The 19,278-nt window shown below is 39.1% G+C and overlaps 2 protein-coding genes across 2 annotated transcripts in view; one reads left to right on the forward strand and one right to left on the reverse strand.

Moving 5' to 3' along the window:
* LOC121628730 (NACHT, LRR and PYD domains-containing protein 12-like) overlaps positions 1-19,278 on the forward strand; it is a 354,419-nt gene that overhangs the window by 301,451 nt on the left and 33,690 nt on the right. Inside the window, exon 18 of the mRNA XM_041968025.1 lies at positions 2,183-2,190. The gene's annotated coding sequence lies outside the window, so the exon portion shown is untranslated. The remainder of the gene's footprint in view (positions 1-2,182; positions 2,191-19,278) is intronic.
* The window catches only part of LOC121628724 (NACHT, LRR and PYD domains-containing protein 12-like), a 2,607,341-nt gene that overhangs the window by 74,209 nt on the left and 2,513,854 nt on the right, over positions 1-19,278 (reverse strand). The window contains exons 33-35 of the mRNA XM_041967976.1: positions 4,405-4,578; positions 1,381-1,554; positions 1,009-1,182 (exon numbers count right to left, since the gene is read on the reverse strand). Coding sequence (XP_041823910.1) covers positions 1,009-1,182; positions 1,381-1,554; positions 4,405-4,578 — 522 coding nt within the window. The remainder of the gene's footprint in view (positions 1-1,008; positions 1,183-1,380; positions 1,555-4,404; positions 4,579-19,278) is intronic.

The raw sequence follows: 19,278 nt of genomic DNA on the forward strand, positions 1-19,278 counted from the left end.
ATGGTAACTTACACTAAACAGTAAAGTACTTAGCAATTAATTAATAATCCAATATGCAATTCCTTGTCAATACAGAATTTTAAAATCTGTAATTACAAAACATTTTACATTCTGATTTCTTGTTATGAATATTTGTTGTATTCTAATTATATTTAGCAATCTATATTTTCATCCCACAATTAAGTACTCATCATCAAAACGCTGTTTTGCTATTTCAAAGACCCTCCTGGTCCTCTACACCGAAGGCTGAACAAAGCAAGAATGAAATGACAACAAGCTGTTTGCTGAATGGACACAAGTAGATTATGATTCACACAGTGCAACTAGTTAAATAATCTGCATCAAGTTAAGCTGAAGGTGGAATCTGTTTATGGAAAATAATTACCAGCAGTCAGTGTAGAAGAATCAGCTTAGTGACACTGGTGACATTGGTTATATGAACCTGCCTGACCCTTTATGCTGTAACTATCTGTTGCTGGCTCAGAAGCAGTTCCTGATCCTGGTACCACACCACACAGCTGAGATGTTACAGGAAGCTCCTTTATCCTGATCCAGTGTAGCTCACTAATCAGACAAAACTCATGTTGTCAGGAGGGTTAAACTTGTCTTCTCACGTATTCTACTGAGAGTCAAAATTCATATCAGCTGACCCACAGAGAACTGATGAGAAGACGAGAATGTGATGTGGGTTTTATTTTTTTATTATCAAGATGCTATGTTATTATTATTATTATTGTCATCTAACTAAATCAGATTATTAGACAGTAGTGGGGAAATATTGGCTCAATAACTGATCAAAATGTCAATACTGGCTGACAGACTCAATGTTTTGTTAATAATAATATAAACTTTAAGGTTGAGCTAAAGTGTAAATGGATTAACTAACTGAAGAAGAAAATATATTCCTCGATGTGGTTCAGTATAACATCAGCCTTACGTCTACAGTTTAGTTTCAATACAACTTTTCATGTGATATTAATCAAAGCACACAAGTAAAATGTGTCTGACCTCAGAGTCTCCAGTCTGCAGTTTGGACTCGCCAGAAAAACACAGAGCTGCTTCACATCAGAATCCTTCAGTTCGTTGTTACTGAGGTCCAGTTCTGTCAGATCTGTGGGGTCTTTCTTCAGAGCTGAGGCCAGAGACTCACAGCTGATCTCTGACAAATTCAGGTGATCAAACCTACGTGAAGAAATAAATGTACATATAAGAAAACTTGTACATGAAATGTAATCAGACGTTTTCACTTCAATAAAAATGTATGACAACATTAAAGTTGTTTAATGTGTTGTTGTTCAATGTAATCAACAAAAAATATAGATGAGGATAAATTGGGTTTAATTGTCAATAAAAAATTACAGCAACAGTCAGTAAAATTACCTCAAAGTTTTCAGTCTATTGTTTGGATTCTCCACCAGATCAAGCAGCTCCTTCACATCTGATTCCAGCAGGTTGTTGTATCTCAGGTCCAGTTCTATCAGATGGGATGGGTTGGACCTCAGAGCTGACACCAGGAAAGCCAAACCGATCTCTGACAACCAGCAGTACTGCAACCTGAATAAAGAATAAAAGCTGTGAGCTGAAGCTAACAGGATGCAGGTTAAAACAGTCAAATAGAAGATTTTATTACTTGTTTTTAAAAGTCTTAATAACACAGCCTGTCAGAGCACTGAGATCAACTAACCAGCTGCTCTTAAAAGTTCCTAGAAGCAGGTTAAGAGGCAGAGGTGACCGAGCTTTTTCTGTCGCTGCTCCCAGACTCTGGAACAGTCTGCCTTTTAACATGAGATCAGTGCAGAGCGTTGAGCATTTTAAATCATTATTAAAAACACACATTTTCTCACTGGCTTTTCCTCCAGCTTAAAAATTCTAATTGAGTTTTATTGTATTTATGTTCTTATGTGTTTTATGTCATTTTAATGTAATTTTTAAATTATTTATTTATGTATTTTGTATTTTGAGATATATTGGTTTTATTTTATTTTAACGATGGCTTAGGTATTTTATCTGCTTTGATTTTAACAGCCCTTTAGTCATCTGAGGTTGTTTTTAAAGGTCCCATATTATACACTTTATTCCCAATCTGAGACCATTCATTAATATCTAAATGAAATATTTCCGCCATGGTAAGGACAAATCGACCCTCAGTTTGAGTGCAGCGGCTTCTCTTCACCTCCCTCTTTTTAGCAGCTTCAGAAATGTGCCGTTTATGGTGGGCGGAACCCTGGTGGAGCAGCTCAGCTGTTGGCTCCGCCCATCGCTATCAGACTAATAAGGCCGAAACGATAAAATAACTGCCAGCTCTTACCTCTCCAGCTGTGTCACGGACAGTTGGTATTGAACCTGGCTTCAGCTTCAAACGGTTGGCGAAGCCTGCTTTCCATGCCCCCATGTTGTGGAAACAGTCCTCTTTGAAATGCTGGCCACAGACATGCAAAACCTTTGGAAGTTTTCCGGGTACATTTCCTCCAAAAATAAAATTAATCCACTCAGTCCTCGTGGGTTCAGTGGATGGAAGTAAAAAAACGTTTTCGTGTTCATTTATGCAGCCACAAACAGAACAGTGCTTCTGTCGCTTAGCCATGTCCGCTAACGAGGGTTGCCGAAGAGGGAAAAACACTGGGCGCTAGGTGATTTTTAGAGGGCGGGCTTTGAGAGCCGGTAGGCGGGTCCATCGCTCTGTGGGGAGTGGTTATTGTCCCTTATGACGTCATAATGTACACGCTTTCAAACAAGCTCATTTCAGCGCTTACTTCCCTAGAGGTGGAGCAGGGGGGAGAGAGAGCGCCTGAAAGAGTTTCACACTTACGGGTCTCCTACACATGCGGGGGACCAGTATGACTGTTCCAAAACCATTAAAAAGTGAATTTTGCATAATATGGGACCTTTAAAAGTGCTTTATAAATAAAATTGACTTTACTGGGAGATCAGAGGGAATAAAATTGGTGTTTTCACTGCTGCAATTATTGTTAATAATAACACAAATAATAATAATAATAATAATAATAAAAGGATGTTATAAGAAGAGATATAAAAGAAGAAACTGACTCTGTTGACCTGATCTCAGGCAGCTCATTTCAGAGTTTAGAGGCTTTGACCATAAAAGCTTCGTTTCATATGGATGTGAAAGGTCTGATAAATAGGAGGGTGAATGACCATGGAGGGCTTTAAAAGTCAACAGTAAAATCCTAAAATCAATTCTAAAACATACTAAAACATACGTTTGACTGTCAGCTGATCTTATTTTACTATAGAAAATAGTTCATATGAAAAAAGTGGAATTTAAAGAAAGATCTGAATCTGAAACAAAAAATATTTTACATTAAAACTGAAAAGATTTCTGCTGCATTTCTTTACCCGTTAAACGCATTTTTTTTGTTGTTTTAGAATTCAATATAAAAACTTGATTCATCAACTTCTATTCCTGGTGACTGAAATATTTTTCAGACAAACATTCTGGTTGTGATTCAGCTCCATATTTCTTATCTGCTGTTTCTCAACCTACATTCACACACAAGCTCTTCACACCAACTCTGTGCTGTGAATAAATAAAGCAGAAGAAACAAACACAGCAGGTAAACAGAACAGCATTTATCTCCAGTGATGGAGCATCCCTGCCTCTCTCCTTCATGGCTGTTCAGTAATCATCCCTTGTGTCTGTGTTTGGATCACCTGCACAGGGTCGTAGCAGTTCACCTTCTCAGCTTCTCTTTAGGCTGCAGAGCTATGAAACACTGACTCTGCTCCACATTTTCACACATTTCTCACCTGATGGAAAGCTGCTCACACACTCTCACAACTTCCTTCCATCCACTGTTACCTAGCAACAAGTTAGGTCATAGCTTAACTTTATTTCATTTTATCAATCATGTTACTTTTCTTCAGATAAATTCTTCTTTGTATTTTACTTGAATCCACTTAACAGGAATATCTGTTTCAGTGTGAACTGACCTTGTGTAACAGAGATCATTTTAATGAAATGAAAATCATCTGAGAATGATTTCTGTTAAATTATTAGTGTGATGAAGTTTTTGGGTGTAATATGTCGTTATTAATGCATGTGAGTGAAGATAACTGCTGCTGGGATGAAAAGTGTTTTCTAATCAAGTCAAAGATGCTTCATTTCCATCAGTGATGGTGGAAAGTTGCTTCATATCAGCTGATTAATTATTACTTGATCATTATTTCATCCATAGATATTCACTAATGCTCAAAGTCTAGAAGCATCAGTCAGTAATTATATATTTGTTTCTGTCTGACAGAATCAAAGTCTTTTGTTTTTATTTAATAAATCATCATTTCGTGAACTAAACCACTGAAGAAGAAAACAGACTTTACGTTGAAGACCAGAACAACTTTTACATGGTATTAATCTCAATAAACAAATAAAACATGGTGTCTGACCTCAGAGTCTCCAGTCTGCAGTGTGGACTCTCCAGAAATCCACAAAGATCTTTAACAGCAGACGTCATGTTGTTGTTTTCATTCAGGTCCAGTTCTATCAGATGGGATGGGTTGGACTTCAGAGCTGAGGTCAGTGAAGCACAGCTGATCTCTGACAACCAGCAGCTCTTCAATCTGAATAAAGAATAAAAACTGTGAGCTGAAGCCAACAGGATGCAGGTTAAAACAGTCAAACAGAAGCAGAGAAGAAGAGTTCTCATTAATATTAATGACAACATGCTGCAGCTTCAATAAAGACGTAGTGACTTCAATCAGAGTGAGTTCTCTCACCGACAGACATGACTCTGATTCTACTGGCTGAACTGGATGAAAAAAGACTCCAGAGTCTGATAATGGTGACAGGACACACACACTGAAACACATGTTTCCAACACTGCAGATGTGAGCGACAGCAGATTGTCAGCTTGGTGTAAACGGCCTGTTAATGAAACCAAACACTGGACTAATTAGCACATCAGTCCAGATGTTGGTGATCAAAGCTGTTTCTGGATGGAGATGAACTGGGTCACAATGTTTCTTTACACAGAAACTCAAACTAAAAGTCAATAGTTTTAAACATAATTTTTATTGATTTTATACACACTCAAACAAACAAACCAACAAGCACAGGAATAGCCAGCATATACAACACAAAGAGAAAGAGAATTAATCACACTCATATATTGCATCTAGTTATATGACAAATTATTAGTAAACCTTAGGTGGGGACATCCTTTTTGCAGCAGGTCAACAAGGTCATCAGGTAAGTATTCCAGAAAAGGTTGCCAGGTAGTGTAGAACAGGTTGGTATTGCCCTTCAATGTAGCACTAAGCCGCTCTAGAGGGAAGACCTTAAATATTTCTCTGTATCACTGCGTAATAGATGGAGTTTTACTCTCAATCCACTGGTGGAGAACACAGCGCCTTGCTAGAAGTAAGAGTTTACCCAATAGAATCCGGTGCCCAGCAGGTAGGAAGGTCTGACCAAGAGGTAAGTTCAAAAGAAACAGGGCTGGTTCGTGTTCTATTTTTTTGCAAAAAATTGAGCTAAGCACTTGAGACAAATTCCTCCAAAATTTAAATATCAGAAGGCATTCCCAAATACAGTGATAATATGTTCCTACCTCCTTCTTACAATTCCCACAGAGGGGGGAGATCTGGGGGTTAATCCTATTAAGAAATTGGGGAGTATGCTGTAATCTGTGCAGTATCTTGTATTGGCTCTCCCTAAGTCTATTACATGTAAATACCTTCTTAGCCGATCTAAACACATCTGACCACAGTTCAGTGTCAATCTCAGCTCCCACATCCCTTTCCTTTTTTTTTTTTTTTCCCACATCCCTTTCCCATGACTCCCTGCTTCTGTCAGTTCCTGCGCGGTTGAGGGAATGCAATTTGTCATAGAAAAGTGAAATAAATTTTCTATTACCGATATTAGATGAGTTGAAGTTGAGGAGGCAGCTGTCAATTGGGCTTTCAAAAAGCTGGCCTGTTAAAGGTAAAGCATTGGACTCTACAAAGTGTCTAATCTGAAGGTACCCAAAGAAATGGTTACTTGGTAGCTGATATTTATCTTGGAGTTGTGTGAATGACATAAGGTTTCCGTTTACAAATAGGTCACCAATAAATCTTAGTCCTTTTGAAAACCAATCGTCAAAAACGCAAATTCCCACACCAGGCGGAAAGGCCTGATTCCGAATTAAAGGTTGTAACATTGGCGAAGAGTCTCTCTGGCCAGCATATTTTGCAATGTTGCGCCAAATCCTCAGTGTGTTAGTCATAATGGGATTACTTTTACTCTCCGCCCTCGGTCTGCTCTTGTGAGTTGAAATGAGGCTAATAAGGGAGAAAGGGGCACAGCACCAACCATCCACCGGCACTTCACCTTTATAAAGAAAGTATTTAAGCCATCCTGATACTATACGGGCATGTGAAGCCCAGTTGTAGTACAGAAGGTTAGGAAGGGCCTGACCCCTTCAGGTCAAACTACCTGTCAAGGTCTTGTTTATTGGCCGTCACAGTCGGCGTAAAGTTTAACTTATACAGCTCTTTAACATTCGCTGAGATCCTAACGCCTAAATAGACGAAGCCAGTAGTTGACCACTTAAACGGGAAGTCGATAAGAGTAGTCTGGTCTCCAAAATCGCCCAGCGGCAGGGCCTCCGACTTATCATAGTTAATTTTATACCCCGAGATTTGACCGAATTGACGTATGATTGATACCAAAGTTGGTATAGAGACCTCTGGTCTGGTAATAAACAGCAATATATCATCCGCGTACATCGAAATTCTGTGTTCAGTGTCTCCCAATGTGATACCGGAAAGACCAATATGAGTTCTGATGGTCTCCGCAAGTGGTTCAAGAGCGAGTACAAATAATAACGGTGATAGGGGACAGCCCTGGCGCGTACCTCTACCCAAGGGGAAAACATCGGACACCAAGCCGTTCACCATAACCCTGGCAGCCGGGGATCCGTATAGAAGCCTAACCCACTCGATGAAATCCGTGCCCAATCCAAATCTATCAAGGACATCAAAAAGATAACTCCATTCCACACGGTCGAACACTTTTTCAGCATCCAGTGAGATAGCCAAGACGTGTTTCTTTGTGCTATGTGAGAACTGTATCACGTTTAGGAGTCTACGGACGTTAGAAAAAGAGAATCTATTTTTAACGAATCCAGTTTGGTCCGGCCCGACTAGGGCAGGTAACACAACCTCCAATCTCCTGGCCAGGAGTTTTGATAGTATTTTACAGTCCACAGCGAGCAAACTTATTGGTCTGTAGGAACCACAACAATCCGAGGGCTTGCCTTTTTTCAAAATCATGGAAATATGGGCCAGATTCAGGGTTGGTGGCAGTGTGCCCCTCTCAAAGGACTCAGTAAACATATTAGTCAAGGGTCCAGCTACCAGGCTCACCATCTTTTTATAGAATTCAGGCCCAAACCCATCAGGGCCCGGGGCTTTCACACTCTGCAATAATTTGATGGTCTCCGTAACCTCCTGCGTTGTGATTGGTCTACATAAGTCGTTCCTACCGTCCTCCGATAGAGTAGGAAGGCATATACCCTCAAGAAAACTATTTCTCTGCTCTAAAGTATCATGACATTCTGAAGAGTATAAATTCTGATAAAAGTCCTTAAAGATTTTGAATATAATTTTGGTTTCAAAGTGCTCCGTACCAGCACCATCCCTAAGCGATGGTATCACATGAGGTCCTGTCTGGCCCCTAGCAAGCCGAGAGAGGAGTCTTCCGGGTTTGTTACCCAGCTCAAATAATCTATGCTTTGCAAAGAATAATGTCGACTCCGCCTTATGTGTCAACAGCTGATTTAACGCGGAGCGGGCTGCTTCCAGCTTCTTAAATACGGACATTGAGGAGGTGGCCTTAAAATCTCTATCCAGGGTTGCAATTTGATGTTCTAGTTCCAATTGTTTTGCTAGCGTATTTTTCCTCTTTGCAGCCGTATAGGAAATTATAGCTCCCATCTAGAAGGCCTTGCCTGTTTCCCATAAAGTAGACGCGAACACCTCAGGTGAGTCATTCGTAGAAATAAAAAGTTCCCATTGAGATTCTGAATACGTTAAAAATGCGGGATCACTAAGAAGAGAGGGATTTAATCGCCAGTGTCTAGATAAGGGGTTATAATAAGGCAGTGAAAGTTCAGCAAAGACCAATGAGTGATCTGAGAGAGCACAAGGTTTAATAGTACAGCCTATAATCCTATCTAAAACCAGTCTTGAAACGAATATGTAATCAATTCTGGAGAAAGAGCGATGAGGGTGAGAAAAGAAGGTGAAATCTTTGTCCCGTTAGTTAATCACTTGCCAAGCATCAAATAAATCCAAATCTGAACAAAATTTCTCTGTGGCCTGAGCCATTTTTGTGGGGGGCGGTGTTTTAGGTGGGCTGTGATCCATTTCTGGGGACAACACACAATTAAAGTCCCCTCCAAGTATAACGTAGGGAGGGCACACTGAAGAGATATCCGCCAGTAGTTCAGAGTAGAATGACCTATCAAATGTACTAGGGGCATAAGCGCTTCCCAAAAGGAAGGTTCCCCGTGACAACAACATACCTCCCCTGGGAGTCCTGTATGACTCTGTCAGGTGTAAACTGAAGATGTTTATGGATGAGTATTGCAACTCCTCTGCTCTTTGAATTAAATGAAGAAAAATAAATTTGACCAACCCAATCACGTTTCAGTTTCACATGTTCAGAATCAGTAAGATGGGTTTCTTGTAGCAGAGCTATCTGTATTTTATCCTTCTTAAGCATGGAGAGTATTTTCCGCCGCTTCACTACATGATTAATACCCTTTACATTAAGCGTAACAAAGTTTAGGTTACTCATATAGTAGAACACTCAACAGGTGACAGGTGAAAATAATCCACCTAAGGTACATTGTGTGATTCACATTTGACTGGCTTATATAGGCACGTTGACGAGTGAAGTCACGCCCACTTGCTCTTTGACCCAGTTTCCAGTTGGAGGGCAAAAAAGCCGGTGCCCTCCACTGTCAGAAGACGTGAAGTTGACAGCAAGTTACGCTAAATCTAAATCTCGCCCTGAAATATTATTAAATCAGTATGGTTAACACGTGTAGCGCTGTAGGCTGCACAAATAGACGAAAGAAGGACAGTCATGTCAAATTTAATAGGTTTCCAGCGGATGTAAAACGCCGAAAGCAGTGGATAACAGCCATGAGGAGAATGCGACTGGATATGAATTCTTACTCTGCTTTGCATGTGCAGTGGGCAGACACTACGTGGCCTTTTAATTTTTCCAAGCAGATCCACACCTGATGCTTCCGTTTCTTGTCGGTTATCTTCTGCGATGGCATTACGGCACACTTTAAGAAACACACTACGTTCATGTGGTCATTGCTGTGGTACAATATCTGCCCCACATGTCCAGACACAAAGAAGTTATAGCCATCTAGTGACTTGTATGCCTTCATCGCCTCTGCTGTATAAATTCCTGGCGTGTTAATGAGGTAGTTGTAGATATCGCCATACTGAACTGGCGGTCATTTCTGAGGACTGTCAACCCATAGATCGTCAGCTATTTTAAATGGGTCTGTAAGCTTTTTGCTAAATACAGTTAGCTTTGCACTGTACCTTTCGCGATCATCTGCACAAAGATGATCTAAACTAGTAATACCTAAGTTTTTAGTTTTCATTATGTGAACAGATTTGGTCAAAATGACGATGTACTTGTACACTACAATGTTTTGGTCAGCACGAAAGCAGAGCTTTTTGCCCTCCAGCGCAGTGCGCATGCCCGGGATTACCGGACGTAAATAATAACATTCAACGTGCGTATACTGCGCTGGGTGAACATACCCATCTCTAATAGATGAGTGAACAATAAAACACCAAAAGAAATCAACCAAGCAAAAACAGAAACAGAAACAAAACATAACCCAATGGGTGAAATAGGGGCACATCCTGCCGAGAGGAGGCAACGCTTCAAGAAAACAAAAGAGTTTCCACACCATCCCCCACCCCCACAACGTTCAATTAACACAACATTATTATGTACCGATCAAGCAGATCAACGTAGAGCCTCCACATATATAGAACATTCAGAAATAACCAGTCCCTCGTAGTGTAACAGGAACAATACATAATCGGGGCCACTTAAGAGTTTAAATAAACTATATCAGATTTACATACTAGTAAACAAAAGGTGGCTTCAGTATATGCGCAGCGGGGCTCCCTCAACCCCTTACGTACCACACAGAAGAGAATCAAAGAATAGAGTCCTCCTTTGGCTTTATTCCAGTGTGTTAAGAAAAGCCTCCGCATCCCCCTGTGTGTTAAACTTGTGCTCCGCGTCGTTATGGTGCACGATGAGCGTAGCTGGGAAGCGCATGTTAAAACGGATACCCTTATCGATGAGGATTCGGCACACATTATTAAAGGCACAGCGTCTCTCCCGGACCGCCATAGACAGGCCTTGAGAGATGGAGAACCGTTTACCTTCATATTCTAGGTTCGGCTTTGCCCTCATTGCGGTCATTATCCTAAGTTTGTCTCTTGAGTTGTGTAGTTTGATAATAACCGGTCGAGGGCGTGATCCCCGTGGGCCCAAGCTGTGATGTGCTCTTTCGATCTTGATGCAGCTTTTAATGCCGGGAGTCGACTCCAGACCAAACTGCATGGGACGCCTCCCCTCTGTGCCCTCCTCCAGATTGAGAATGCGGATGTTTTCCCGTCTACTCTGGTTTTCCATGCCGTCCATGCTGTTGTTCATCGCCTTAACTTTCCCCTCTGCTTCGGCTAGTCTCGCTTCCAGGCCTGCTACCGTGTCCTCCATGTCCGATACTCGCTGCTCTGTCTCTGCGATACGCCTGGACTGGCCCTCTAAAGCTGAGGAGATCCTCTTCAAGGTCTCTGAAATCTTAGAGAGCTTTTCGTCTATAACGTTGCTGAGACTTTGGGTCACCTCATGTATCAGAGCTGCAGTATCCATAACAGGGGGAGATACATCGCTCGTCGGTGGGGATTCGCTAGCAGAGCTAGCATTAGCAGCTGGCACGGTTGACAGTTTCTATGACTGAAGTTTCGTCTGTTTCGACATCGTTAAACACCATCAGAGTTCACCTATTTATTACCACTGGTTCCAATAGTTCGCCAGGTTTCAAGAGGGAGTCCTCAAATTGTAGATTGACCAGGTAGTATCGTGTGGGAGCGGGAGCTCAGCGAAAACACGTCCTCAACCAGCCATACTCACCGGAAGTCCCCCTACAGTGACTTCTTTAATGCTTCATTTATTCAAATGACTGGGAGTGAAAACAACCAACAGCAGTGATAAAGTTGTGTTATTTCACATGTTTCAGTCAGCACTAGCTACAAATCACAGCATCATAGAGATAAACAAGGATCTGACAATGAAGGAATGAAAGCTGCTTCTAGAAATACTGGGCCAGGTAACCACTAACCTAACACAGGTGTGGGACAAGCAGAAAAGGAGACTTGAGACTCATTTGATCTCATTTCAGCCTCCTTGTCTCCTCTCTCCTTTAATGGTGGAGAAAGGAGGCTCCAGCAGGAGCTATAAGTGAGGATACACCAGTGTATCAACACAAAACCAGGACTTTACCAAAGCAGTGAACTAAAGGAAATGAAGACTCACCAAACAAAAGATCTCAAAAGAAAACATGAAAACAGGAAACACAGATCATGACAGCGACATGTTGGTCTCTTCATTTGATTGAATTGAAGTCAAGATTTGATGCAATCTGTTGGTTTTCCTTAACTAGGCTGTTATTTATTATGAAATGGCTCAAATTAATTTGTAAGTAAAGTGCTCCGAGACGACCTTGTTGTGAATTGATGGTATACAAATAAAGCTAAACTGAATTTAACTGAATCATTTTCTGATTATGACTATTATCCTGTGCTATAAAAGCAGAATCAGATAATCTAAACAAATTATCTCTGTGGTCAAATCTAGCTTCTTTCATTCACAGCTCTTGAGCAGGGTAAAATCTTATGTCCCATTCAAAGAGAGTTATTCATGTTTTTTCCACCTGCCGTCTACATTATTGTAACTCTCTCTATTTTGGGATTGATCAGTCGTTGCGCCGTCGTTTACAAATTGTTCAGAACTCAGCAGCTCGTCTTCTGACAAGGAGAAAAAGACGTGAGCATATTAATCCGGTGCTGCTTCACTTCACTGGTTTCCCGTACAGTACAGGATCCAGTTCAAGATTTTATTACTTGTTTTTAAAAGTCACAGCACCACCTTATTTATCAGAGCTTATAATCATTCACAGTCCTGTCAGAGCACTGAGATCAACTAACCAGCTGCTCTTAAAAGTTCCTAGAAGCAGGTTAAGAGGCAGAGGTGACCGAGCTTTTTCTGTCGCTGCTCCCAGACTCTGGAACATTCTGCCTTTTAACATGAGATCAGTGCAGAGCGTTGAGCATTTTAAATCATTATTAAAAACACACATTTTCTCACTGGCTTTTCCTCCAGCTTAAACATTCTCATTGAGTTTTATTGTATTCATGTTCTCATGTGTTTTGTGTCATTTTAATGTAATTTTTATATTATTTATTTATGTATTTTGTATTTTCAGATATATCTGTTTATTTAATTTCATTTTAACGATGGCTTAGGTATTTTATCTACTTTGCTTTGTACAGCACTTCATCTGAGATTGTTTTTAAATGTGCTTCATAAATGAAATTGACTTAACCAGGAGATCAGAGGAAATAAAATTTGTGTTTTAATTCAGTTCTGCTGCAATTATTGTAAATAATAATAACAACAACAATAATAATAATAATGAAAGGATGTTTAAAGAAGAGATATAAAAGTGGAAACTGACTCTGTTGACCTGATCTCAGGCAGCTCATTCCAGAGTTTAGAGGCTTTGACCACAAAAGCTCCGTTTCATATGGATGTGAAAGGTCTGATAAATAGGAGGGTGAATGACCATGGAGGGCTTTAAAAGTCAACGGTAAAATCCTAAAATCAATTCTAAAACATAAGTTTGTCTGACTGTCAGCTGATCTTATTTTACAATAGAAATTAGTTTATATGAAAAAGTGGAATTTAAAGAAAGATCTGAATCTGAAAACAAAAAATATTTTACATTCAAACTGAAAAGATTTCTGCTGCATTTCTTTTCCCGTTAAACACATTTTTGTTTTTTTGTTTTAGAATTCAATATAAAAACTTGATTCATCAACTTCTATTCCTGAAGACTGAAATATGTTTCAGACAAACAAACATTGTGGTTGTGATTCAGCTCCATATTTCTTATCTGCTGTTTCTCAACCTACATTCACACACAAGCTCTTCACACCAACTCTGTGCTGTGAATAAATAAAGCAGAAGAAACAAACACAGCAGGTAAACAGAACAGCATTTATCTCCAGTGATGGAGCATCCCTGCCTCTCTCCTTCATGGCTGTTCAGTAATCATCCTTTGTGTCTGTGTTTGGATCACCTGCACAGGGTCGTAGCAGTTCACCTTCTCAGCTTCTCTTTGGCTGCAGAGCTATGAAACACTGACTCTGCTCCACATTTTCAAACATTTCTCACCTGATGGAAAGCTGCTCACACACTCTCACAACTTCCTTCCATCCACTGTTACCTAGCAACAAGTTAGGTCATAGCTTAACTTTATTTCATTTTATCAATCATGTTATTTTTCTTCAGATAAATTCTTCTTTGTATTTTGCTTAAATCCACTTAACAGGAATATCTGTTTCAGTGTGAACTGACCTTGTGTAACAGAGATCATTTTAATGAAATGAAAATCAACTGAGAATGATTTCTGTTAAATTATTAGTGTGATGAGGTTTTTGGGTGTAATATGTCGTTATTAATGCATGTGAGTGAAGATAACTGCTGCTGGGATGAAAAGTGTTTTCTAATCAAGTCAAAGATGCTTCATTTCTATCAGTGATGGTGGAGAGTTGCTTCATATCAGCTGATTAATTATTACTTGATCATTAATTCATCCATAGATATTCACTAATGCTCAACGTCTAGAAGCATCAGTCAGTGATTATATATTTGTTTCTGTCTGACAGAATCAAAGTCTTTTACTTTTATTTAATAAATCATCATTTCATGAACTAAACCACTGAAGAAGAAAACAGACTTTACGTTGAAGACCAGAACAACTTTTACATGGTATTAATCTCAATAAACAAATAAAACATGGTGTCTGACCTCAGAGTCTCCAGTCTGCAGTGTGGACTCTCCAGAAATCCACAAAGATCTTTAACAGCAGACGTCATGTTGTTGTTGTTGCTCAGGTCCAGTTCTATCAGACGGGATGGGTTGGACTTCAGAGCTGAGGTCAGTGAAGCCCAGCTGATCTCTGACAACCAGCAGCTCTTCAATCTGAATAAAGGATAAAAACTGTGAGCTGAAGCCAACAGGATGCAGGTTAAAACAGTCAAACAGAAGCAGAGAAGAAGAGTTCTCATTAATATTAATGACAACATGCTGCAGCTTCAGCAAAGACGTAGTGACTTCAATCAGAGTGAGTTCTCTCACCGACAGACATGACTCTGATTCTACCGGCTGAACTGGATGAAAAAAGACTCCAGAGTCTGATAATGGTGACAGGACACACACACTGAAACACATGTTTCCAACACTGCAGATGTGAGCAACAGCAGATTGTCAGCTTGGTGTAAACGGCCTGTTAATGAAACCAAACACTGGACTAATTAGCACATCAGTCCAGATGTTGGTGATCAAAGCTGTTTCTGGATGGAGATGAACTGGGTCACAATGTTTCTTTACATAGAAACTCAAACTAAAAGTCAAGTTTAGATCTTTGAAAAAACTGAGTTTAAAATAAAAACAAATGCAGCAAAACTTCATTTCAGTTCATTTTTATTTTGAGATATTTTTATAAACATGTTTACTTTAAATCTAAACTGTTAAATTCTTGTTTTCATATTTTAGATGTTTTTCTTTCAGTTTCAGATTTTCTGCTTTCAGATTCAGATTTTTATTTTCACTTTAAACTTTTGTCTTTGATCTGAGCTGTAGGACGTCATCTGACAGAGGTGTTGAATCCTGAGTGACAGAATAACAGAGGAGGATGAAGGGACTCCCCCTATAATGCTGCCTTCAGGAAACCTGGAAAATACAATGACTTCTTTCATTCTTCCTTTATTCAAATGACTGGGAGTGAAAAAAACCAACAGCAGTGATAAAGTTATGTTATTTCACATGTTTCACTCAGCACTCGCTACAAATCACAGCATCATAGAGATAAACAAGGATCTGACAATGAAGGAATGAAAGCTGCTTCTAGAAATACTGGGCCAGGTAACCACTAACCTAACACAGGTGTGGGACAAGCAGAAAAGGAGACCTGAGACTCATTTTACCTCATTTCAGCCTCCTTGTCTCCTCTCTCCTCTGTCCTGCCTTTAATGATGGAGGCGAAAGGAGGCTCCAGCAGGAGCTATAAGTGAGGATACACCAGTGTATCAACACAAAACCAGGACTTTACCAAAGCAGTGAACTAAAGGAAATGAAGACTCACCAAACAGAAGATCTCAAAAGAAAACACAAGAACAGGAAACACAGATCATGACAGCGACATGTTGGTCTCTTCATTTGATTGAATTAAAGTCAAGATTTGATGAAATGAGTTGGTTTTCCTTAACTAGGCTGTTATTTATTATGAAATGGCTCAAATAAATTTGTAAGTAAAGTGCTCTGAGACGACCTTGTTGTGAATTGATGGTATACAAATAAAGCTAAACTGAATTTAACTGAATCATTTTCTGATTATGACTATTATCCTGTGCTATAAAAGCAGAATCAGATAATCTAAACAAATTATCTCTGTGGTCAAATCTAGCTTCTTTCATTCACGGCTCTTGAGCAGGGTAAAATCTTATGTCCCATTCAAAGAGAGTTATTCATGTTTTTACCACCTGCCGTCTACATTATTGTAACTCTCTCTATTTTGGGATTGATCAGTCGTTGCGCCGTCGTTTACAAATTGTTCAGAACTCAGCGGCTCGTCTTCTGACATGGAGAAAGTGCTGCTTCACTTCACTGGCTTCCCGTACAATAAAGGTTCCAGTTCAAGATTTTATTACTTGTTTTTAAAAGTCACACCACCACCTTATTTATCAGAGCTTATAATCATTCACAGTCCTGTCAGAGCACTGAGATCAACTAACCAGCTGCTCTTAAAAGTTCCTAGAAGCAGGTTAAGAGGCAGAGGTGACCGAGCTTTTTCTGTCGCTGCTCCCAGACTCTGGAACATTCTGCCTTTTAACATGAGATCAGCGCAGAGCGTTGAGCATTTTAAATCATTATTGAAAACACACATTTTCTCACTGGCTTTTCCTCCAGCTTAAACATTCTAATTGAGTTTTATTGTTTTCATGTTCTTATGTGTTTTGTGTCATTTTAATGTAATTTTTATATTATTTATTCATGTATTTTGTATTTTCAGATATATCTGTTTATTTAATTTCATTTTAACGATGGCTTAGGTATTTTATCTACTTTGCTTTGTACAGCACTTCATCTGAGATTGTTTTTAAATGTGCTTCATAAATGAAATTGACTTAACCAGGAGATCAGAGGAAATAAAATTTGTTTTAATTCAGTTCTGCTGCAATAATTGTAAATAATAATAATAATAACAACAATAATAATAATAAAAGGATGTTTTAAGAAGAGATATAAAAGAGGAAACTGACTCTGTTGACCTGATCTCAGGCAGCTCATTCCAGAGTTTAGAGGCTTTGACCATAAAAGCTCTGTTTTATATGGATGTGAAAGGTCTGATAAATAGGAGGGTGAATGACCATGGAGGGCTTTAAAAGTCAACAGTAAAATCCTAAAATCAATTCTAAAATATTCTAAAACATAAGTTTGTCTTACTGTCAGCTGATCTTATTTTACTATAGAAAATAGTTCATATGAAAAATTTAAATTTAAAGAAAGATCTGAATCTGAAAACAAAAAAGATTTTACATTCAAACTGAAAAGATTTCTGCTGCATTTCTTTTCCTGTTAAATGCATTTTTTTGTTGTTTTCAAAATTCAATTTAAAAACTTGATTCATCAACTTCTATTCCTGAAGACTGAAATATTTTTCAGACAAACAAACATTGTGGTTGTGATTCAGCTCCATATTTCTTATCTGCTGTTTCTCAACCTACATTCACACACAAGCTCTTCACACCAACTCTGTGCTGTGAATAAATAAAGCAGAAGAAACAAACACAGCAGGTAAACAGAACAGCATTTATCTCCAGTGATGGAGCATCCCTGCCTCTCTCCTTCATGGCTGTTCAGTAATCATCCTTTGTGTCTGTGTTTGGATCACCTGCACAGGGTCGTAGCAGTTCACCTTCTCAGCTTCTCTTTGGCTGCAGAGCTATGAAACACTGACTCTGCTCCACATTTTCACACATTTCTCACCTGATGGAAAGCTGCTCACACACTCTCACAACTTCCTTCCATCCACTGTTACCTAGCAACAAGTTAGGTCATAGCTTAACTTTATTTCATTTTATCAATCAAGTTATTTTTCTTCAGATAAATTCTTCTTTGTATTTTACTTAAATCCACTTAACAGGAATATCTGTTTCAGTGTGAACTGACCTTGTGTAACAGAGATCATTTTAATGAAATGGAAATCAACTGAGAATGATTTCTGTTAAATTATTAGTGTGATGAGGTTTTTGGGTGTAATATGTCGTTATTAATGCATGTGAGTGAAGATAACTGCTGCTGGGATGAAAAGTGTTTTCTAATCAAGTCAAAGATGCTTCATTTCTATCAGTGATGGTGGAGAGTTGCTTCATATCAGCTGATTAATTATTACTTGATCATTATTTCATCCATAGATATTCACTAATGTTCAACGTCTAGAAGCATCAGTCAGTGATTATATATTTGTTTCTGTCTGACAGAATCAAAGTCTTTTGCTTTTATTTAATAAATCATCATTTCATGAACTAAACCACTGAAGAAGAAAACAGAATTTACGTTGAAGACCAGAACAACTTTTACATGGTATTAATCTCAATAAACAAATAAAACTTGGTGTCTGACCTCAGAGTCTCCAGTCTGCAGTGTGGACTCTCCAGAAATTCACAAAGATCTTTAACAGCAGACGTCATGTAGTTGTTGCTCAGGTCCAGTTCTATCAGACGGGATGGGTTGGACTTCAGAGCTGAGGTCAGTGAAGCCCAGCTGATCTCTGACAACCTGCAGCTCATCAATCTGAATAAAGAATAAAAGCTGTGAGCTGAAGCCAAAAGGATGCAGGTTAAAACAGTCAAACAGAAGCAGAGAAGAAGAGTTCTCATTAATATTAATGACAACATGCTGCAGCTTCAATAAAGACGTAGTGACTTCAATCAGAGTGAGTTCTCTCACCGACAGACATGACTCTGATTCTACCGGCTGAACTGGATGAAAAAAGACTCCAGAGTCTGATAATGGTGACAGGACACACACACTGAAACACATGTTTCCAACACTGCAGATGTGAGCGACAGCAGATTGTCAGCTTGGTGTAAACGGCCTGTTAATGAAACCAAACACTGGACTAATTAGCACATCAGTCCAGATGTTGGTGATCAAAGCTGTTTCTGGATGGAGATGAACTGGGTCACAATGTTTCTTTACATAGAAACTCAAACTAAAAGTCAAGTTTGGATCTTTGAAAAAACTGAGTTTAAAATAAAAACAAATGCAGCAAAACTTCATTTCAGCAAATTTCAGTTTGAGATATTTTTATAAACATGTTTTACTTTAAATCTAAAATGTTAAATTCTTGTTTTCATATTTTAGATTTTTTTTCTTTCATTTTCAGATTTTCTGTTTTCAGATTCAGATTTTTATTTTCAATTTAAACTTTTGTCTCTGATCTGAGCTGTAGGACGTCATCTGACAGAGGTGTTGAATCCTGAGTGACAGAATAACAGAGGAGGATGAAGGGACTCCCCCTATAATGCTGCCTTCAGGAAACCTGGAAAATACAATGACTTCTTTCATTCTTCCTTTATTCAAATGACTGGGAGTGAAAACAACCAACAGCAGTGATAAAGTTGTGTTATTTCACATGTTTCAGTCAGCACTCGCTACAAATCACAGCATCATAGAGATAAACAAGGATCTGACAATGAAGGAATGAAAGCTGCTTCTAGAAATACTGGGCCAGGTAACCACTAACCTAACACAGGTGTGGGACAAGCAGAAAAGGAGACCTGAGGCTCATTTTACCTCATTTCAGCCTCCTTGTCTCCTCTCTCCTCTGTCCTGCCTTTAATGATGGAGGAGAAAGGAGGCTCCAGCAGGAGCTATAA

This window comes from Melanotaenia boesemani, chromosome 18, assembly GCF_017639745.1.
Source record: "Melanotaenia boesemani isolate fMelBoe1 chromosome 18, fMelBoe1.pri, whole genome shotgun sequence".
NCBI classification, from domain to species: Eukaryota; Metazoa; Chordata; class Actinopteri; order Atheriniformes; family Melanotaeniidae; genus Melanotaenia; species Melanotaenia boesemani.